We start from the raw sequence: 21,568 nt of genomic DNA on the forward strand, positions 1-21,568 counted from the left end.
GTGTTGGTTAGTTTGTCCTTATTTAAACCCCGATTGATCGTATCACGTACATCCAGCCAGGGCAGCCCCTTCCACCGGCGAGATAAGGCAACTCAAAAGCATCACTGGGATCAAAGCCTCGGTGTTTAACCTGGACAACACAGTCTCCGCTCGCATCAACCTTCAGCAGTTTTGCGTTGGGCTCTGAAAGAAACTCTCTTCCACAGCCCAAGACTTTGGAGGGTGACAGCCCTTCCATCAGCAACTTTTTTTTTGCTGCTGCTGCTGCTTATGCATTTTTAACTGAACAATTAAAATTTGCAGCATGCTGGGATGTGCACGCATACATCAGGCTGGATGGGAAAGGGCTTCTTGCCCCGCCGTGAACAAAACCTGTTTGGTGACAGATCTGATCCAAACATGCAAAACGCCACAATGTTAGACAGTTTCTCACATTTTTGCTTTTGAGATTAAATTACTTTTGGAAAAAAGAGATGTTGAGCCAAGCACTGGGAAACTTTACGATATTATTTTTACTGTTTACCTTTTTAAAAATAATAGCTGTGGTCTGACTGCATCTCTTGCAGTTGGCTTCTGACTGCGAAGATCTCAGCTGAATTTGCTGGGACCAACTATAGCTAAATCTCCGAGGGAGGGAACCACTTTTAGGATTCTATCAAACACAGAGACCAAACCCCAGATGACTACAATCACCCAAAGCCCTGGGAGGAGGCTTTGCAAATGCCGCAGCAGAGCAAGCTCCTGGTGACCCCTCCAAACTGCCCAGCGCCGAAACGCCACCTCCCCAGCCCCAAACACCTCGCAGGCCGGGTGGCCAACCTGCCCCAGTTCTGCATGCCTGGTTTTACACTCAAGCCTTGTTTAGGATAATTAAAAAGCCAGCTATAACCTCCTCTGCATCGACATATACATATATATACACACACACACGTATCTGCTTTCAGCCAATGCATGGGAAAGCTGAAGTGCATCGCATGTGTGCATTACAGGACAGGGGATGGCTTGTACACCAGCACATACAGGTCTCTGACGGAGCTCCGGCACTAGTTTCTGATCAGGAATGAGCCCTGGGCATCCAGTTTCCTCGACGGCTTCGAAAAGCTACGCTCAGCTTTTCCTTCCTGCAGGTTTTAACGAAGTCATGAGCTGACACTTCCCCCCGCAGCAGCGGAGCTTCACGGACAGCGGAGCCCCGCATATAAAACACCAAGCGCAAGCAGCCTTTGAAGTGAAGCCCTTCAAAGACAGACACATACCAAATCCACTGAGGTTTTTTACACAAACAAATTCAGCATGGCAAGAGCAAAACTAATTTGCAAAGATCTTTAATGTTAAAAGTCTCAAATGACCAACCCTTTCAAGCACAGCTGAATTCAATCCAGCTCTAAAGGTCCATATTGACGATTCAATGTGGAAAAGACTATGGATATTTCAAAATATGTGGCAGTAATTACCTGGAAATAAAAAACAACTCTAATTTTCTTGTTTCAGCAGCAAAGAAGCTGCCCAGAGCACTCCTATTCTAAAAGCAGTGATGTGAGAGTGGCTTTTTTTTTTTTTTTTTTTTAAATATACTTTTGCTGACATTTCCCTTTCATTAAAATAGCTCAACAATGGGGGGAAGAGCAACTCACCACGCACATAGGATCTTTACCTTACTTTGTACTCGCAAAGGAATTTCCTTGCTCTCCTCTGGGGTGGAAGTTTCCACAGTCACACGAGAGTGGCTTTAGCAGAGCGTCCCAGAAACTGGTTTTCTCCTTTTTTTTTTTTTTTTTTTTTTTTTTTTTTTTCTTTTTTTTTTCCCCCCCCAGGAGACGGCCATAAATCTTTCAAGGCCGGGTATAAATCAGCCGGGCTGAGAGAAGACAGATGCGACGCGCTGCCGAGGGGGTGCCAAGGGCTGCCCCGCTCCGCGCTCACCCCGAGGGGACGGGGTGGCTGTCGCAGGGACACGGCCGCCCGCGGACCAGCAGCCATCCCCAACGCCTGGCACGGCTTCAGACAGACGCCTGCACCGGACGGACAGAGGCTTTGCCGACAGACGGCCCGGACGCCAGCTTCCAGCACAGACCATCCCTCCGTGCAAGAGTTGAAAGATAAAGCCCAGCGCAAATGGAAAAGTCGGATGGATTCCTCGAGGCGGGGAACCTCCCGTGGTATTTATAAAAGATGGGCTTGTTCTGGGATCTGGTCCTCCAAACAAGTCGTCACCTGGCCCACTGGGAAACAATTTTGGGTTTCGGTGGGGCTGGAATGTTCCCGTCGGAGATATGGGCTTGGGAAGCGAAGCGCCTGGCGTGTCACCAGCTAATCCAAGGAGATGAAATAGCCTGAGAGTCTCCTCTTGCCCACCCCTCGTCCCAGGATCACCCCATCCCGTGAGGACAAGAGCTCACACCACAGGAGCACTGACGGCTTCGGCTGAACTAGGAGGACGGGGACTGAGGGATGGAGTAAGAGCCGGAGCGGTCCCACCGGTGCTGGGGACCCAGAATTGGAGCAGTCCCTCCAACTGGTCCCCTCGGGGGCTGCCCAAACAAACACCCAAACCAGCTCCACGACCACTGTCCCACCGCAGGGATCTGATGGGCTCATCCAGGCCACGTTAATCACCTGCCACTGCTGGTTACAGGCTGCAGCAGCTCAAGCAGTTAGTTAGAGCTAGAATTTGGACTGACCGAACTATTCACTTCCCTGCACGCAGCGTTTCCCTAGACTCCCTGCAGGAAAACTGAGCAAAAAGGGCAGAAAACGTGGCCTGAGCAGACATGTCTGGGGCATCAATGTCAAAACCCCAGCTGAAGCTTTTGCCAAGTGCTGTTGAGCTACTGAACACGTGGCACCTACCCTGCAACACCCCTGCATCGGCACGGCCACCCCGACCCAGCTCTTCCCCATCCACTGGATCCAGAGAACAGACCGAACGTGCCTGAATGCAACACGCACCCGCGTCCTCACCGGCACGGCGCAGAGCGGCACAAACCCACCGGAGATGGAGGAGAAAGCCCCGACCAGGTTTTGCAAACTGCGGAGCTAGTTAGAGCTGTCACCCTTGCCCAGCTCAGGCCCCAACCATAAAACAAGCTCCACAATGGCGTTATTTATTTTTTTTTTTTTTAAGTCACAAATTATTTCCAGCAGCAGGAGAGTGGAAGGATGCAGCGTGCTGGACCCTGCTCGCCGGCACCCAGCCAGTCTCATAAATGGTTGGCAGTCGGTAGAGCAGCAAACCCATTTCTATTGAAATGAGCTTGTTACTACTAATTTTTACTGGCTTCCTGGTTGATTCATAAAGTTTTGTTGTTTTGTTTTTTTGTTTTTTTTTTTTTTTTTTTTTTGTTCGGGTGGGTTTTTTGCAGACTTGAGAACGCAAATCCTGAGACACTCACGGAAAAACAAGCCCTCACCTCCCCAGGAAGGGCTGCTCCAGCACCCTGGCACAGGCGTCTACGTCCCCCTCAAAACTACAGCATCTTCTTTTCAGGGCTTCATAAAATCTTATTAGAAAGAGTTCTCCAGTTTTGAATAGGCCAAAATCAAAACCTCATGGATTCAGTTTTACTGTTATCAGCCTTGTGGCAGAAACAGCTCAAGACTTCAATGGCAGCTGCAAACACACATTTTATAGGGACGGTTTGGGTCTGAGACAGAAATTCCCCATTTTCACATCTGCTCCCTTTCTCCACAGCTGGATGCACCGAGTTGTTGTACTAGACAAAACCAACCAGATCTCATCTTGGAGCCTGAGGTTTTTATGAGTACCAACGAGTATTAGCTGTGAGACTCGGCACAGCTTTGCTCACTCATCTCAAGGCCTGCATGGATGAGAGCTCCTCTTTTCGGATGGGCAAGGACAGCCGGAGCGATACACCCTGCAAGCACCAGAAGGGCCACGACAGTTTGAATCCATCACAAACGGAGACTGTAAAAGGCAACGCACACGCACTTCGCGGCGAGATGGGCCCCCAGACACGAGCTGAGAGCACCATCAGCCAAGTCAAGCCCAGGAGGAAGATGCTACGGGAATAAGCCCACGCAGCGTCACCTCCCCCAGCATCACTTATGTCTGTGTGATGCTTCAAAGTGTCTTTAACACTCTAGTACTGCACTTCCCCTATGTTTTGCTTATCAGTTAGACTTAATTAGTGTAAAGACCTTTCCCTACAAATTTCTTTTCATTTTCCAAGGGTGGGACCCTAAACAAACCTCCAGCACTGAGGCAAGGGGCTACACGGTGTAATTCCACAGTTTTCCCTTTTCGCAAAACGCCACGTTATGCCATGGTGTCTGTGGATCTTAGGAATGGAAAAGTACAGAGAGCACATTTTCATGTACAGCTCAGTTTAAGAGTTAAAAAGAACAGATATAAAAGCCACAGGAAGAGCTCAGGTCACAGTGACCGTGTGTGCTACAGAGCTCAGGGGAAGATGCAACGGTGCTCCCAAAGGCATCGCAGGGGACCAGCGACACCACCGTCATTTATTCCGAAGGGATAAAGCAGAGCCAGGGCAGTTCCCAGCCACAGCTGCCCGGGCAGGGCAGGGATGCTCCGAGACCCCCCAGCCTTTCCATGGCGGGAGACGAATCAACTGCCTCATTCTTCCGAGTGGACAAACTTGCATTTTGGCGGTGCAGAATCTCACAAATGGACCGTTGTCTGAGCGCAGCGCCAGGCGCTCGCTCCCAGAATAGGCCGTGCTTTATAACAGCCAGAAGGAAGGAGAAAAAAAAAAAAAAAAGAAAAAAAAAAAAAAAAAAAAGGCAAGAAAAGTGATGTGCTCCAAACAGCACATCCATCCCTGCAAGACCCTCCGGGGGCAGGCGGAAAAAATCTAAAGACAACGCAGCATCACCCACCAACCAGACACCCAAGCGCTATGCCTCCATGCAGGCATTTTTAGGGCTTTTTTGCAAAGTCTTCAGTCAATGCTTTTTTTTTTTTTTTTCTTTATTAAATAGACAACAGTGGTTTGCATCACTATGTGTGAAAGCATAAAGCAGCTGGCATTTTTTTTTAAAAGTCTTTAACATTCTTTGGCTCCTCGAATGGAAAAATCTTAGCAAATGAGACCTTAATAAATGGAAAGAGCTGAAAAATAGCCTTTATGCTGACATGTTTTGCTCCCGATAATGGAATATGTAGATAAAACGGACACAGTTGTGTCTCAAAACTCTTCTGCAGTGCTGCTGCTCCTGTGAGAAATAATGCCCAGGTATCCCCGGCGTGGTCCTTCTCGCATCGCGAGATGCCCCTGCAGCAGGATGAAGCCTCCACAACTCTTCCTCCAGCCTCTAAACCACAGCCAACACGAGGAAAGGGCAGCCTGATCCTCCTCAGCCGCTGAAGAGCACTGAGGAGGAGGAACATCTCCAAACCCATAAAACCCAGACGCAGGCGGAGGAAGGGGAGGGCAGCAACCAGCTCTTCAAAGCCCAGGCGGGGAGACGGCCAAGCTGCAGTGGGTCCAGCGGAGCGTCTGCATCCAGCTGGGAGAGCAAAAGTGACACGAGGGCACTTGCATGAATCGCCACTCGGGGAGGGAAGGAGGGCTTTGGTCCAGGGTTTGCTCTGGGAACCGCGCTTGGAGCAGGATGAGGAGGGCTGGGGGGATGCTGCAGGGCAGCACCACGCCGGCTGCGCTGCAAGGGGCCCATCTGGAAAGGCCCCCTGCTCCCCCAGGAACAGAAAACTGCTGCGAATTAAAAAACAAATTCTCTACTGATCCCTCTCTCTTGCGCTGTTGGGAATTTGACTTTTTTTGGCAGGTTTTGTACATGGGCTTTTATAACCTGAAATGCAAAAGGCTGAGCGCACAGAGGAGCATCGCAGCCCGTCTGGTCCCAGCCAAATTTTGCTTCCCCATGGAGAGGTAGGAACAGGCTTTATTGTCTGGGGGAATTCAGGTCTGGTGAGAGTTAAAATTCTTACACATTTAAAAAAAAAAAAAAAAAGTGGTATGTTTGTTTACCACCAGCTAAACAAGGAGTCCAGATCGCAGCCAGACCTCTGCATTGCATTATTTTAGGGTGGCTGGCTGAGCTGTGATGGGGCACAGCGGAGAGCAGCCGGCTGCATCCCGACACGGGGGGAACAACCCACCCGAGCACCGGCACCATCCTGCACCCCGGGGCACCATGCTGGGTCAGTGGGGCTCAGCACCCGGGCTCAGCACCCAGCCGCAGCTCAGCTTCCCTGGGTGAGACACAACCCCAAACCCCAACACGGGCTCAACCCCAGGGCCCCGCGCACCCGCACTGAGGGCGCCGGAACAACCGCGCGGGAAGCAAAGCCCGGCACGAGCGGCTTGCCTCAAAGCAGCTGATTAAAGAAATGCTCAGGCAAGAATTGGGCTTTGGTTTTAATTGCATGGAATCCTCTGATTTGCCCCCTAAGCAAAGCCAGGGATGGCGAACCGAAGCAATGCTTCGTTTCCCACCGAAGGAAAAGCAGCTCCGGGAAGGGGCAGCGGGGCAGTAACGCGCTCCTGCGCTTCAACGCTGGCGACCGTTTAATCCCTGCTCCAGCCCCAGGAGCTGCAAAGGCCATTATAAGTCAGCCTTTAGCAACTCTGGAAGAGGTCAGCCAAGACAGGCATTTCCATGCAAAATGTTTTTGTCCTTACAGGAAACAAACAAACAGGCAAAAAAAAAAACCAACAAAACAAAACACCAAACCAACCAACCAAAAAAACACAACAACAACAAACAAAACAAACAAACAAACAAAAAAACAGGAATTCAACGGTTCTCAGCATCCAAAGGCCAGACCCCAGTGCTGGCAGTGCACTGTACAACTCATCAACCTTCCCTCCCCCAGTGCTCAGCCCCCATTGCAATGCTTTTTTTCCAGGCGCTTTCTGGGGCCATCAACCAAGGGAAAGGTGTAAAACAGGAGGGAGAGCAAGTGCAGCCCGCTGCCGGGACAAGCACCATCCAAACATGATGCCCTGTGAGCAAGGTGGGACCTCGACCAGCCGATGTCCCTCCTCATCCTCGACCAGCACGCTCCTCTCCTCCCTCCCGGCGCCCGCGGCGGGGCTGGGAATCGCAGCAGCCGCGTGCCTCATCCCCGCCGCTCCCGAGCACTTGGGAAGGACAAAGAGCCGAGTCTCCTTTGCCAGTAAATTGAACCTGCGGGTTCCAGGGGCTCGAGGCACTTCAAAGCCTGCAGCAGCCCGGCCAGCAGCAGTAAAGGGATGTACTTTTCGCCTGTCGAGCAGCAAAGTTAAATCCACACAAATAAGCAGTGTTCCAAAAAACCAGGTTTAACCATCAGCAGCTCTGAACGACGGGGGATGTTTTTCCTGAAGGTTTTTTTTTTTTTTTCTTCTTCTTTTTTCCCGCCCCCTCCTCCTTTCCAGTTTGTCTTTTTTTTTTTTTTTTTTTTTTTAAATTTCTTACTAAAACACGTCTCGAGCTCCCACACCACACAGCCCTTCTGGGTCTGAGCATCCTCCAGAGGTAAAATGCTGAGTTAGGTATTGGAGTCCAGGAAAGGAGGTGCCTTTGATGAATAGCAAATCTACAGACTTCAATCGTTTTGGTGAGCGCCACAGATTTAATAAGTTATTTCCGTGGAAAACCTTAGTAACTCAGTTATGAATCAAGCCTATAAACACCTCTCACTCATCAAAGTGCCACAAAAAAAAAAATCTATTACTGTAACTGTGAATACAAGCCTCTCTCTACAGAACTCTATGAGAAGCCAAAATTCCTCCTTCAAAACATTCACCATTTTCAAAGGTCATAAATACACTATGTCCAGTATTCAGCAAATCCGTTTAAAAAGCAAAACACAGGCACAGAGAAAAAGTAAAGTTCAAACAAAGACGTACCATCAGATACGCACTGTTTAAAACACACAACCGGAGTTACATCAAAAGAACTTTTACTACCTAGAAAGCCATATCCAACTCCTAATAGGGTGCAAGAATGTAATGTTTTGGCTACAAAGATTAAACTAATTTACTTTTAAGTAACTTGCTTACTTCCTGATGTTTCTTTTTTTAAGTATGATGCTTAGGTGCTTTGAGAAGTGAGGGATGTGATTATTCTGTGATTCAAGGCCAAACATCATAACTACTCAATGAACCACAGACAAAAACATATTTTGTCTGGGTGTTGTACTTACTCCAGGAACTTCTAGGCTGAAAACATCCCGGCTAGCTGCAAAAAGCCATCCCCGTTCCAGGTAAGGGAGGGAGAAAAAGGGCAATTCTCTCCTCTTCTCTACAGAAATGTACAGAGAAATTCAGTGTATTGCCTATATGGTGCTGCCTAAATACTGCCTGTGGTACATTCATTTCAGGGCATCCTCCTGCCCAGCTCCATCACGGCAAATTCTCCTTCAGAGCTGGGTACACATGCAAATGCAGAGGTATCACCTGCAACGCAGCTTCAATCCCTGCATCAGGCACGGGGCCAAATCTTGATAAGACCAACCTCCTTCCACCCCCTGTGCACCAGGCAGTCTGTGTCACTCCCGAAAAATGATCCTCAGGCTCTGGCAGCTAGTTTTGCCTTTTTTTTTTTTTTTTTCCCCTCCTTCTTCTGGACTGGGGACAGCTCCGATTGTCCACATTTTTCTAAGTGCTGCCTACATGAGAGGGTCGAAGCAGTGGCTTCCCCCATCGTTAACAACTGGAAATGTTCTTGCACGTGAAGCAACGCAAACAACGGACGGCGACGGGGGAGATTTCGGCTCGATTCACAGCTCCGCAACACAGCCCCATCCACCCCACGAAAACCACCCGGGAGGCAGGGAGTCTACCCCCGCTTCAGCAGGTGGGATGAAGAACATCACCCCCCCCGAGAACATCACCCCCCCGAGCCGTCGCAGCCGAGGCTGCTCCTCGGGGCCGGCGGGTCCCCGCGACACGGCAGCCCCAGTTGAGCGCAGGATGCTGTGGGACCTCCCTCCTGTCCTCCCCGCTCGGCACCATCGAGACGCTGGAGAACGGCGCTGCCCTCGCAAAGCATCTGTAGGGCTGATAAGGACATTTCTCCATCTCCCAGTCCAGAAGATAGCCTCCCTCCTGGGACGGCAGTATTTTGGAGACTGGTGATGATGCTCTCTCGCTGCACGGGACTCAAAGCCTCCGAACAACTTTTATTCCTCTCCTCGGGAGACCTTCAGCGCAAACCATCTATTTTCCTATCTCCAGCGAACTCCCCAGTGGTCCCTCCCCCTTCACGAAATTAATTTCCCCTCCCCACGTCACTAACCTGGCTCAGCTCTGAATTAATTTCGAGACCGAAAGGCTCACACTGCCAACGCATAACCTGAAGAACATTTTTTTTTTTTACAAACAGGTGTCGTTGGCTTTAGAAACCCCTTCACAGCTGCACGGCCACTGCCAAAGTGTCATCCCCCCTCCAGAGGCCCATGCCCTGCACAGACAGGGTCACCGGCACCTCTCGCGCTTCTCCGGACAGGACCTCGGGTACGGATGGCAACACGAAGGTCTATGGTCACCAAAGTGTGGTCATCCCCAAGCTCTACAAGAGCACGCTCCTCAAGACCTCAACGCTACAGCCGTTGGGTTTGGTGGCCCCACATGAGATGCCCTGGAGGGTTCTGAAGGAGAAACAGCTGTGCGCAGGGAGTATCTTCCCCAGACTTGATCTAAGCTGCTCTTTAATTAGTAAATAAAAGTGTATTTGCCCAGCCTCGATGATCTGGGCAGCATCTTCAGCTGCATATTAACAACCCAAGTGGAGTGAGTACTCTCTGCTGGGTCACGTTGCTTGTGGATGAAGCACTACCTTCAACAGGCTTTGGACACGATGAGGAGCCCACCCAGCTGCAGGATCAATGACTGCTTCCCTTCCCCTTCCACTCCAGCGAAAAAAAAAAAAAAAGGTTTGAGTTCCAGGAGCTGCCACCTGAGCCACCCGCTGTGGCAAGCACAAACGTGACACAAAAAAATCCCCGCAGCCCTCCTGTAAATCTACAGGCTCCAGTGGATTTATCAACTACCCAGAAAGATGTTTGCTGGAGAATAAAACAGCACACCTGCACCCCTCTGAAAGGCACAGAAGCTGAAAGCCGGGGGATGCCGTCGCCGAGAGCTTCCCCACCTTCCCTTTCAGGGATTAATTCCGTGATTCACCCTTCAGTTTGCAAAGTTGCCTTTGATGTCAACCCCAGGCAGAGCCAGAAGCTGCACATGAACCAACCCAAAGCAAAGGCAGGTTCTTGTTTTGAAGTCCTCCCAACCAGCCGGATGGATGCTGCTGCGCCGTCACGTTCTCCGAGGGGGATTCCCACGTTCGTGGCCGTCCACGGCCACGTGGGGAAAACCTTCACACCGAGCAAAGAATTCCTCTCTGAAGTACACTGGAAAATAGATGCACTTTATTTCCCATTGGCAAACTAAAACTACGGAGGAAAAATGTTTAATATAAAAACATCTGACAAGGCACCTCCAGGATGTATTTTTTTGCATCAAAGAAGCAGCTCTTGGCAACAGGCTCACTCCTCCGACAAGAAAAGTTTTTAGCCAAACCCTGATTGTTATAGACTGTGCAGGGTAAGACACGCCAGCAAAGAAAAAGGAAACCAAAACCATTACTGGCCCAAATAAACATCTGTCTGTGATTAAACTGGATGCACAGATATGCTCTGCTTTTTTTTTTTTTTTTAAAAAAAAAAATGGATTTATGTTTCTGCAATAGGAGGGGGAGAAGAAAGGATGAAAAGGTTTCACGGTGCTGCTGGGTCAGACCAACTCATCCCCCAGCCCCCGGCACTGCCACCCCGACCCAACACCCGCAGCTGGAGCCGTGGTGGGAGCCTGGCACTGAGACGCACCAAAGCCAGAGGCCATCATCAGAAAGCTGCAAACCCAACATTTCACCCCCTAGAAGAAACTGCTGCCCTATTAATGAGAAAGCCTTTCCCCCCCCCTATTAACAGGTAATTTCACAATCTCTCCCCCCCATTCTGGAAAGGGCAATGTTTGCCCAGTTTCCACACATATCCGCCTTACATATTTAACAGGCTTTTTTTTTTTTTTTTTCCTACTCCTAACACACAGGATCTTCATAAATTTCCTTGTTAGCATAAATCCTTGCAGTCTGTTATTTCTGGGGGGAGAGGAAGAGACACATTCACTTTCTCCATTCAGCGGGTTTTAAAATATGCTTCCTTAAGTTCATCCTAAATATTGCTGGAAGCAGAAAAAAACTGTCCGGCTCTCGCTTTGGAGCCGTGGCATCGCTTCAGCAGGGCTGAGTCATCAGTCGGGATGGATGGGCATGCTCCCCCCTTTCTCCTCCCGTCGGGGGTACAGGGACCCTGCTCCCCAAATCCAACACCTCCGGTCCCACCATTCCCCTGCATCCAACTTCTCCACTCCCCCAGGCCTTGAAAAAAAATCCAAAATAATTTAAATAAGCTCCAGCCCATTCAGTGTCTCTTTGTTTCTCCTCTCTCTGTCAATTCATGGTTATCCTCCACCAACTTTGGAGGGGGTAACACAGTCACTGAGCAGAGCTCAGCCCTACGTGGAGCCCATCACCTTCTAGACGTCGGCGGAGCTGCTCGGAGCAGACTCTCTCGTGCGCTTACGCTCGCAGGTACAGCTCCCCGCAGCGCCGAGAGCAATTCCTCACTCCTCCAGCAAACCACCAACTCAGCATTTTTTTTTTTTTTAAATTTCGGATGCACATTCCCAGCTACAAATGGGTTCACCAGAGCTGAAACTCTTGAAGAGTTTTAGCACATGGGAAGTGAACTGATTTCAGAGTCTAAAAAAAAACCACAATAAACAAAAAAACAATAGTATTTTTGGAAAAATCTGAAGCAGCATCTTCCCCGGAATCCTACAAAGCCTCTTGCTGATGGTGCAAACCCTACTGCTGTCCCTGCTCCCCCTCCCCAGCTCTTCCTTCTCTCCTGGTAGCACTTACTTCTCCTCTTCTCTCTGCTCAGCTGCACCACCAAGCACCAAGCCACCCTCATTTCTCCTATCCGAATCCACCCAGCGCTGAGCATCCCCGAACACCCCACACCAGCTCAGCCAGCCCGCGGCAGAAGGACGGGGCGCAGGATGCTGCAGCACTGAAGGGAGGCAGGTTGGACACGGACACTCATGCTCAGGAAGGAGCCCTTTCCCTTTGGAAAACCCTGCCACACACAGGGCTCGAGCCTCACGGGCAACATCGCTTCACAGAGGCATTTCCATAGGAACGATGAAGCTTTCTGTGCAAACACTGGTATGACTCCCGATTAAGCGGGGAGTAACGAGCAGGCATGTAGGGACACATGGGACAGGCTCGAGTGAGGAAAAGCTCGTTTTGAGGGAAAATAGCTATCATAAGAGCTTGGCACTGACTGCTGCAGGCAGAGTCTTCATTGAGTAAACTCAATGGAGACACCCAGCCGGCACGGGACCTCTGCATGGTGGCTGGGGGCTTTGCTGCGAGGCAGCAGGGAGTTGTATCCATCACTACCTGGCTGTTCCTACAGCTAATTACTCATCCTCAGTTATTACTGTTCCAAAGAAAACCGATGCCCCAACGTTTCTGCACTCAAAGATGGACAAGCTGCTCCAGGCATGCAGCGGCCACAAGCGATGGTCAAGTCAGCATGAAGACCCCCAAGCAGCAACACCACATTTTGCTCTCCTACCTACCTGTGGCTCAACCCTTCCTCTCCTGCATGGTCCTTAGGACCTCCAGAATTTAATGCCACCACTAACAAGACCTCTGGTTGCTACTCATAGGAATTCATGGGGCTTTTTTAGCCAGAAAGACAGACTGACACAGGGTGCTGTGCAAGGGGAGCACCGAGGAGCAGGGCTATTTCATGGTCTTTAAGAAAGGGTTCTGCCCAGGGAAGGTAAGGGATAGCCCTGTGGGATTTAGGAGAAGGAATCCCAAAGCCCATGGCCCACAACATCTGCTCCAGCACGTCCCCACCATACTGAACCAGTTCCTGCAGCAGCAGTGCAGCCCTCTACAAGCCTGGCAAGTCTAACGGGTACAGCAGCTTCTTGGCAAGTGGTAGAGGAGCCAAGTGTGAGGGGAAAAAAAAAAAAAAAAATTACTATAAATGTTCCACCAATTATGAGTCATGGGGCTGAGCTTTTGTTTCTGCCTTGCTGGATTTTGCCCTTTCGCTGGTATTCCCCCAGCTCCGGCCAGGGGAGCCACAGGGACGCCGACACCAGCCGAGGCTCTGCTGGCCCCCGGGGACGGGCACAACCCCAGCCAGGGGAACCACCTGGGCTCAAAATACAACTCCCAAACCTGCACATTTTCTTAATCTCTGCTCCCCAGGCGCACACGGTTGCAGAAATAAACCTAATGAGGAAAAGATGGAGCCCTTCTTCATACTCCCGCAAGCCTGAATGTGGCACTGCTTGAGCTCAGAAGATGGAAACTTCGGGATCAAACACCAAGTGCCTTTTCCCACTGAACTCAGACCGTCCCAAGCCACTGTACCTCACTGAGAAATCCGGAGCATCCCCAAGCCGAGGGAAATGAGGTGGCTGGACACTGATCCTTGGACAGACAGCTTCATTTCATCACCCAAACACTTTGAAACTCAAGATGAAGAGGTCTCTAGGGTATCATCCATCGATCCAGCTCCTGACACAGAAGGTCCTGTCTGCACAACTATTCACAACCCGTGCACCCAGTCAGCATTGACTGTTACTCCAAATTTTATAGCAAGCCTGCTAGTTCATTGAAGACTTTTCCTTATTTTTAAGAGTGGTATTAAAGCCGTGAAAAGGTCTACTTCAAAAAGAGTTGGGTTAAGGTTTTTTTTCTTAAATTTATACATATGACACAGATGATCTTTGACTTCATGCTAAAACTTCCTGTTTAGAAGTCCATCAAGTAAACGAGTAGCAGTAGAAGAATGGTTCTCTTTGTTATCCAAAATTGAATTTTGTGGTTTTAGTAGGAAAAGCCTTTTTGATGATCAAAGCCGAAGCAATAAATAGTAGTGGCTTGATGCTAGATCCAAAATGTACTTATTTTTGGAATGGGAGTTAAATGCACATTGAGCTCCTTTGGTACACACAAGAAAAGGCAGGAAGACCGTGTGCTTTGTGCATCATTTACACAGCCCTACATTTCAAGCAGACCTATTAAATAAGTTGAAATGGAGAATAAACAAACTGAAATATGGCAGATAGACTAGAGTCTAAGTGGTCTTTTTCCCTTTTACTTCCCCGTGATGACAAGTATGGGTTAACTTCAGTGAAGCTCTTATCCTCTTTCAGCAATCACGAGCACTGGGGAAAAATAAATCACACAGCCCCAGACTCTTATTAAAAGTTACACCATTGGAAACTACACAGGGGGAGAGGAGGTATCCGATTTCAGTACAATCTCGGTCACATGTTATCATTATATTGTTCAAGCAAAAGTTAAATTCTCTCTTCTATTCCAGAAAATCCACCAGATGCCCCATAAAGGACTCTGCTGTGAGAGAAGCTAAACCACTGCATCCTCAGGAACCCCAGTTTTCCAACTCGGCTGCTATAATTAATGCCAATTATCCAGTTACAATAAAAGCCATGGGCACGGGGAGCTTTACGGACGTGTATCCAGCCTGAGGAACGCTCGCTAGGAATTGCGAACGCGTATTTATTATAGCACGCCCCTGAACGATCCAACTCCTGGCTATCAATTGTTCCCCTGCTATGGACACTTGGCAGCACAACAAAAGCAAGGCGGGCCGGCGCGCTGGACTCGGCACGCGGCAGCACCGCGGCAAAACCACCGCGGCGGGAGAGCCCTGAGGAGGAGGAGGAGGAGGAGGAGGAGGAGGAGGAGAAGGAGGAGGAGGGAAAATCCCCAGAGGGAAACACGCCACCATGCCATGACACCACGGTGCCGGGTTGTTTAAATGCTCTTTAAAGCGCTGCCGAGTCGGGATCGGCTTAAAACATCCCAAAGGAGCTGCAGGTCTCACCAAACCGGCCGTAAACTCTTGCAGGCGAAGAAGGGGAAGAGAAAAGCTGCGGCTAACCGACCAGTACCCCGAGGGTCCCCTCCACCACCACTGACTTCCAGCAGCCCCCGGGGAGAGCAGCAAACCCCATCCACGCGCTCAGCAATCCGGCAACTTGGCACCGAGGTGCCCAAGTCCTACCCCACCACAGAGCCCACCCCAACCGCTGAAGGAGACACACGAGGAAGGTTTGTCTGTCTTCATCTTAGCTCTCAGACCATTAACCAGGTTGCTCCTTATGTAGAAATTAAACCTGGTGCTGCAGAAGGTCCCTCCTCCCCTCCATGCAGGCAGCCCCCGGCCCGGGATGGGACACCAGAGGGGGAAGGACGTGAACCGACCACCCCAGCCAGAGCTCAACCCCAAGCAAATGAAAGCCCCAACTCTCTGCCTGCTTGCAGGTAAAACCACCCCGGGGGCTTTACAGAGCACTATTAAATGAATGAAAGGTTGCAGGGGTGGGGCAGAGCAAAAACCAGGACCTAATTAAGCAAAGCTTTGTTTGGGAGCTTCAATGGCGTGGTAGCTGGGAGCCCTGCTCATGCACACAGGATTTGCACTTAGGGCCAGGACCCAACAGGTAACGCAAGCTGGACGGACTCAGCAAGAACCACCACAAAGCAGCACCAGTGGAAATGGCCTCACTGCTCCTGCTGTGAAACCTGTGATGGTGTCCAGCCCAGCCCCACGCCACCCACGACCCTGGGGCCTGGGTGAGGTCTGGGTGATTTCCACAGGGGCCACGCGTGGCCCTGCGGCCACCTCCAACGTCTCCACTTGTCCCACAAACAGCATCTTATCTCCACACGCGGCGCGCAGACGTCTGAACAATCGGCTCAAATAGCTGCTCCTTTTTTTCCTTCTTTTCGCACCAAGACTATAAACCAAGAGCAGCACCACAACCCCCCGCCCCTGCTCCCTCTGCTCCCGCTGTCCCGAGCCCCAGCCGTGAGCTCCCCGGCGCAGACCACACGTGCGGGACGGCGCAAACATCTGCCAACCTGAGAAGTCTCCAGGCGTGACATTGGGTGAGTTTGTAGCCTCTGTTTCAGTGTAAGACAACGTGGAATCTGATAGATCTGAAAGAAAAAAAAAAAAAAAAAAAAAAAAAAAAAAAGAGCAGTACTTTTAGTCCTCCTGCGTTTGCAAGCGCTGCATGAGCACCCATGGCTCTTCAGCTTCCCATCATCTCCCCAAGAGAAACTCTCTGCTGGGCCAGAAAGCAACAATTAACTTTGTACCTCTACCATGCAAATGCAAAGTTTGAATTGCTTCGACCACAAAAATAACTGCAGTTGAGTTGATCAAACAAGTAGGAACTTGGTGCTTACTGGATAAAGTTACATTAAGCCTCTAAACAACTCAGAGTTACTATACTTAATTATCACCATTAAAATTCTTGAAGCTGTTTATTCTTGCTTCCTTCCTTCCTTCCTCTTTGCTGAAGCGAAGGAAACTTTGTTTTAACAAGTTAAGAGTCTTTGTTATTCTCTCTTGCTTACACCCCTCTAATTAAGTGCTCAACTGTTTGCTCACAGATTAACTATTATTTTTCCAATCAAACAAGCCAGTGAAGCAAATTTCAATCCCTGGCTGTCGTTTTAATAAAGTCACGTGTCATTCACTATCATCTTTCCCTGCAGCACAAGCAGCTTCTAAAGGGAATTAACTTGGAAGAGGCCGTGTGGGGAGGAACAATTCTTTTTTTTTTTTTTGTCTCCACACCTCACAAAAAAACAAACCAAAACAAAACCAACCAAAAAAAAACAAAACACGACCAGCAAATGTGCGAGTGTGCACTGTGTAGGACCAGGATCCAAGACTGCTTTGTGCCAGGCTCTCCAGCAGCCTCCACTTTGTACCCAGTCTACCCACCCAAGCCGCTTTCACTAGCTCTTTTTTTAAAAAAAGCTTTTCTAATTCACCAGGAAAAGTGAAACTCCATTCCGAAATTATACAGCGCCGAGTTTCAAAGAGTTTATGTCTCATTTTAATAAGCAGAGGAAGGGTAATAGCCGGTTCCTCTGTGGTGCAGTGCAGCCAGGGCTTTATGGAAATGGCACCCAGGAGCTCCCACTCCCCCTTCCACTCCGTCATCCCACGGATTACACACGCAGACAAAACATGACGTCTGGTAACCTTTCATTACGCCTTCATTAAAAATAGTGCTTCGTATTATTTTGGAAAATATGCATGTGTCTACACAGTAATTTGGTATGATAAACTGACATCCATTTACTTCTTAAAACCTGTCAGCTGATGCTTGCTCAGAAATAATGAGCAGCCATAAAATCCCGACTTGTTGGCTTTTGCCTGACGTGCCACATAGGGATGTCTTAGAACCAACATCAGGACTGCACCATGAAAGAGCTGCTGGGAGATCAAAAGAGAAAAAACACGTACCCAGTGGCTTTTGCTCATCATTAGGAGACAGCCGAGAGTAGGGAGGTGGTGGAGACTCTGGAAAAACAAAACTTTATGTTAGTGCTGTGTTCAGCTTATCAACGAAATCCTCGTGCTTTCTCTTTCAAGCTAGGAACTCTTCCAAGGTTACAAACACCCAGTGGAAGAAAATCCACCTGGAAGTAGCTCAAGACCAAGAGTTTTCCAAATCTTTGAAGAACGGGGGTTCCACCTTGACCTTTCAAAGTGGGCTTTACTGTTGAAAAAGCTGGAGTTCTCCCCTATGCCTCCATTCTACATCCCTGCCTGGGCACCCGTGACCCCAAGCACACGAGATGGCACGTTGCTCCCAAAGAGCAATGCTTTCCTCATCCGCGCTGAAGACAACCACGGCTCAAACACATACACAAACTTAACTCAAGCTCCCCGAATATTACATTACAATGACTGAAAAAGGGTGTCGGGTGACAAAACGACACTCCTTTCTTGGCAGAGGAAGTCTGCGACCACGGGCTTCAGCCAACGAGCCACCAAAGGAACTTTGGTCCATTCCAACAAGCCTCCCGTGGCAGCGCTCTGCCCCTCCTGCCCCGCTCCCGCTCACCTCGATCCAGCAAAGCTCCCAAGCACACGCTCAGCTTTAAGCAGCGGCAGCACATCAGCAGTCATGCGCTTAAAATTAAGCAAGTCTTAAAAGTGCTCTGCTCAACCAGGTCATCTAACCGGCTCTTGCTGTGCTTGTAGAAGTCAAGACCAAGTCAAAGGGTGAAGAAGGTCCTCCATCACCTTGCAGTGGTTGGAGGGGGTTTTCTGTATGAATTATGGCAGTGATTTTCTTCTAGAATTATAACTTGATAAAATTGAGGAGTACGGGCTCTATCACAGCACCAGCACTGAGCAGACACTGACTTCACTGAGAAACTGTCCTGAAAAGTCACTGGCATCACACTGACCCCAGACTACCGAAACAAGAGCGTGCTCGGATCTAAAAGCAAGGCCCAACACCTCGGCCTGACAGCTGCAGCTCAGCTTGAGTTAGTTCATCAAGAACCAACTCAGCATCCCCTGTGGGATGGCTGCGGGATGGTCTGTGGTCATCTACTGCTTCTAAGAAAAGGTTCCTCACCTCCAATAACCAAGCAAAAGGCTCCTCATCTCCCCTAACCAACCTAACCCCGGCCCAGGGCCAAGATGCTCTTCTCACAGGGCGCTCAAGAGTCGCAAAATAAAACAAATAGTGGTGCCAACGTCCCAATCTGGATGTAACAGCCCGACGTGCTCTGCACACAGCAGGCTGGTCCCAGGCCAGAGCCACACCTGCTGCCACAGGGGACTTCGTCGAAGCACCGAGGTGTTTTCACACCCCTCAGCAACGTCATCCCACAGTAAAGTGGGTGACAAACACAAACACAGACAGTCTATGCAGGGAGCTGGGTAAACACTGGTGGAAAAGGGCATCGAGGCCTTTCCTGGACTCCCCAGCGCCCCACGGAGCGGGTGGGGCCCTGGCACAGCCACCCACTATCAAAATGATAAGGAGCCACTCGATAAAAGCTCTGCTCTCTGCTACTCCCAGCACAGGGCTTGTAGCCATACCCCACTGGGAGAACAACTACCGCTGCTGGAAAGTGAGCTGGAAACTTTGCCCGTTTCTAAAATAAATGCACAGTTCCTACAAATGCACATTTACTCCAAGTGAAGCAAAAAAAAAAAAAAAAAAACCAACAAAAAAAAATGCTTCCAGCCTCTAGCGATCTTCGGGGGAAGCATGCCCGGCAATAGAAGTTTCTTTCAAAGAAGCGATGCAAAGCGAGGCAGGATCCCGGATTGCAAAATAAATTAAAAAAAAAATAATAAGTTAAAAAAAAAAAAAAAAAAGCAAAGCTCTTGCCAAAAAAAACGGACCGTCAGCAGGAGGTTGGCGTCCTCCAGGCTCCCGCAGTAAAAAATAAGAAATCCCCGAAAAATACATGAGCTTTAGCTCCCCTCCCCCTGCGGGTTCCCTCTTCCACGCGGGTTCGGCGTTCCCCCGTGGGCAGGGCATCCCCCGCAGCCCCCTCCCGGCCGCGGCCCCGGGCGCCCGGCGGGGCCCTGCGGCTTTAAGCCGGCGGCGGTAATTGCGCGGCTCCCCGAGAAGCAGCGAGCCAGGCTGGCGCCAGCAGTATGCAAACTGCATATTATCGCCCCTTCTGCACCTAAATAGCAAGGGAACCTCCGCGGGAAGAGAAAGGGGGGTGGGGGAGGAATAAAAAAAAAAAGTAAAAAAAAAAAAGTAAAAAAAAAAAAAAAAAAAGCTTTTTAAGCACAAGCGGGAACCGCTGTGGGGTGGGGAAAGGGGACCCCGGGTCAGGCGCATCCCAGCCGGTCATCCCCCAGGATGGGGGCAGCGCTGCCCACTGGGTTTAAATAAGCCGAGGAAGGGGCCAGAAGCCCCAAACTCCCAAATCAGGAAGGGGGAGGGGGAAGACCCCCACCCCCCCACCCCACTCCTCACCTGGCCCACAGAGGCGGCTGAAGTGGTAGGGGTTGCAGCAGACGGTGGGTCCGTCGGCGACGCCGAAGCTCTGGCACTCGCAGAGGGGCTTCAGCTCGGCGGGGTGCTGCAGGTCGGGCCAGCGGAAGAGTTTGCCGAGGAGGAGGTGGGGGGGAGCCGCTTGGCCCCCCAGGCGCAGCTCGGTGCGGGCCACCAGCACGCAGCCGCTGGGCATGCCCCCGCGGGACTCCACCGCCTCCAGCAGGCAGTCCAGCGAGCGCTCCTTCAGCCGCTTCAGCAGCGAGTAGGTGACGGCCTTCAGCTCCTGCTCCAGCAGCAGCAGCCGCGCCCGCGCCTCCCGGCCCCGCCGCTCCGGGGAGCCGCCGCCGCCGCCGCCGTCGGTCGCGCCGTCGGGGCTGGAAGGGGAGCGGATGGCGGCGGCGGCGGGGGGCTGCTGCGGGCCGCCCGGTTCCCGCTCCGTGAAGAGGCAGCAGGTCACCGTCCGGCCGTCGCTTTCCTGCGCCCGCCGGGGGCTCGTCCCCTCGGCGCCCTCCCGCCGCGGCGGGGCGCGGAGCCGGGCCCCTCGCCGCTCCGCCATGGGGTCCCCGCGGGCCGCCTCTCCCGCCCGCTCCTCCGCCTCCCGCAGCAGGCTGCGCGCTACCGCGCGGATCTCCGCCGAAGGGTTTTTCTCCGGGATCTTGAAGCTACCGGTAGCTCCGAGGTCGTGGCCGCTCCTGGCGCTCCCATCTCCGCCGTCCCTGTCCGGAATGACGCGGCTCCTCCAAAGTCGCCGCACCAGCCCTGAGCGTTTGGACCTGAACATACGACACGCGGGCGGCCGGGGGTCGCGTCGCTCTCCGCCGCCACCCCCCCCCCCCCGCCCCCCCCTCCTCCTCCTCCTCCTCCTCCTCCGCGGGGTTCCTCGCTCCTCCGCCGGCTTTATCTCATCTCAAACCCGCCGCCCTCGCAGGCTGCCCGGAGCACCCGGCTCGGCGGTTTCCCCGACGGCCCCGCACCATGGGGGAAGGCGGCGGGGAGGGGAGCGCGGCGCGGGCATAGACGGCGCCGAGGCCCGCGGGGGTGCGGGGCCGCTCCCGTGGCGGCGCTGGGGCTCGGGCGCGCCGCGCCGTGCCCTACATCGGCTGCCAACGCGGGGCCGGGCGGGGAGCGGCGGCGGCGGCGAGCCCGGGGCAGCGGCTCCACCGTGCGAGGAGGCGGGTTGGAGCGAGGAGGAGGGGAGAGGAGGGGGGTGTGGGGGTGCCGCTCGGCGGTATCGCTTCCCTTCGGCCGAAAATAATAAAAAAATAAAAAATGAAAAAAATATATATATTAAAAAAAAAAAACACACAAAAAAAGAAAAAACCAAAACCCAAGAGCAGAACCCAGAGCGGAGAGGCCGGTGTCAGCACGTGCGTTGTACGTATCCCAAGAGGCGCGGCCGGGGGCGCAGCGCGGCGCGGCCCGCTCCGCACCCCGCGGGTCCCCGCGCGCGGCTGCCGCGCTCGCTCGCGCCCGCCCGCCCGCCCCTCGCCGGCTTTTGTGTGGCTGAAGGGGGGGGGGGGAGGGAGGGGGGGGGGGGGAAAGGCGGGGGGGGGGGGCGCGCGCGCGCAGGGGCCCCCTCAACCAGCGGCCCGCCGCGATTGGCTGCCGCCCATCATGTGCCAGTCTAGACACTTTGGCGGCTCCGCGCGGCACCGGGTGTTGCGCAAACACCGGCT

At 51.8% G+C, this 21,568-nt stretch overlaps 1 protein-coding gene across 1 annotated transcript in view; it reads right to left on the reverse strand.

The window, feature by feature from the left end:
• The window catches only part of SMAD6 (SMAD family member 6), a 43,808-nt gene extending 22,453 nt beyond the window's left edge, over window positions 1-21,355 (reverse strand). The window contains exons 1-3 of the mRNA XM_032994265.2: window positions 19,872-21,355; window positions 17,378-17,434; window positions 15,976-16,053 (exon numbers count right to left, since the gene is read on the reverse strand). Of these exons, the coding sequence (XP_032850156.2) occupies window positions 15,976-16,053; window positions 17,378-17,434; window positions 19,872-20,673 (937 nt within the window). The 5' untranslated portion in view covers window positions 20,674-21,355. The remainder of the gene's footprint in view (window positions 1-15,975; window positions 16,054-17,377; window positions 17,435-19,871) is intronic.
• Between the last annotated feature and the right edge of the window lie 213 nt (window positions 21,356-21,568).

This window comes from Tyto alba, unplaced genomic scaffold, assembly GCF_018691265.1.
Source record: "Tyto alba isolate M040663 unplaced genomic scaffold, T.alba_DEE_v4.0 Super-Scaffold_41, whole genome shotgun sequence".
Taxonomy (NCBI): domain Eukaryota; kingdom Metazoa; phylum Chordata; class Aves; order Strigiformes; family Tytonidae; genus Tyto; species Tyto alba.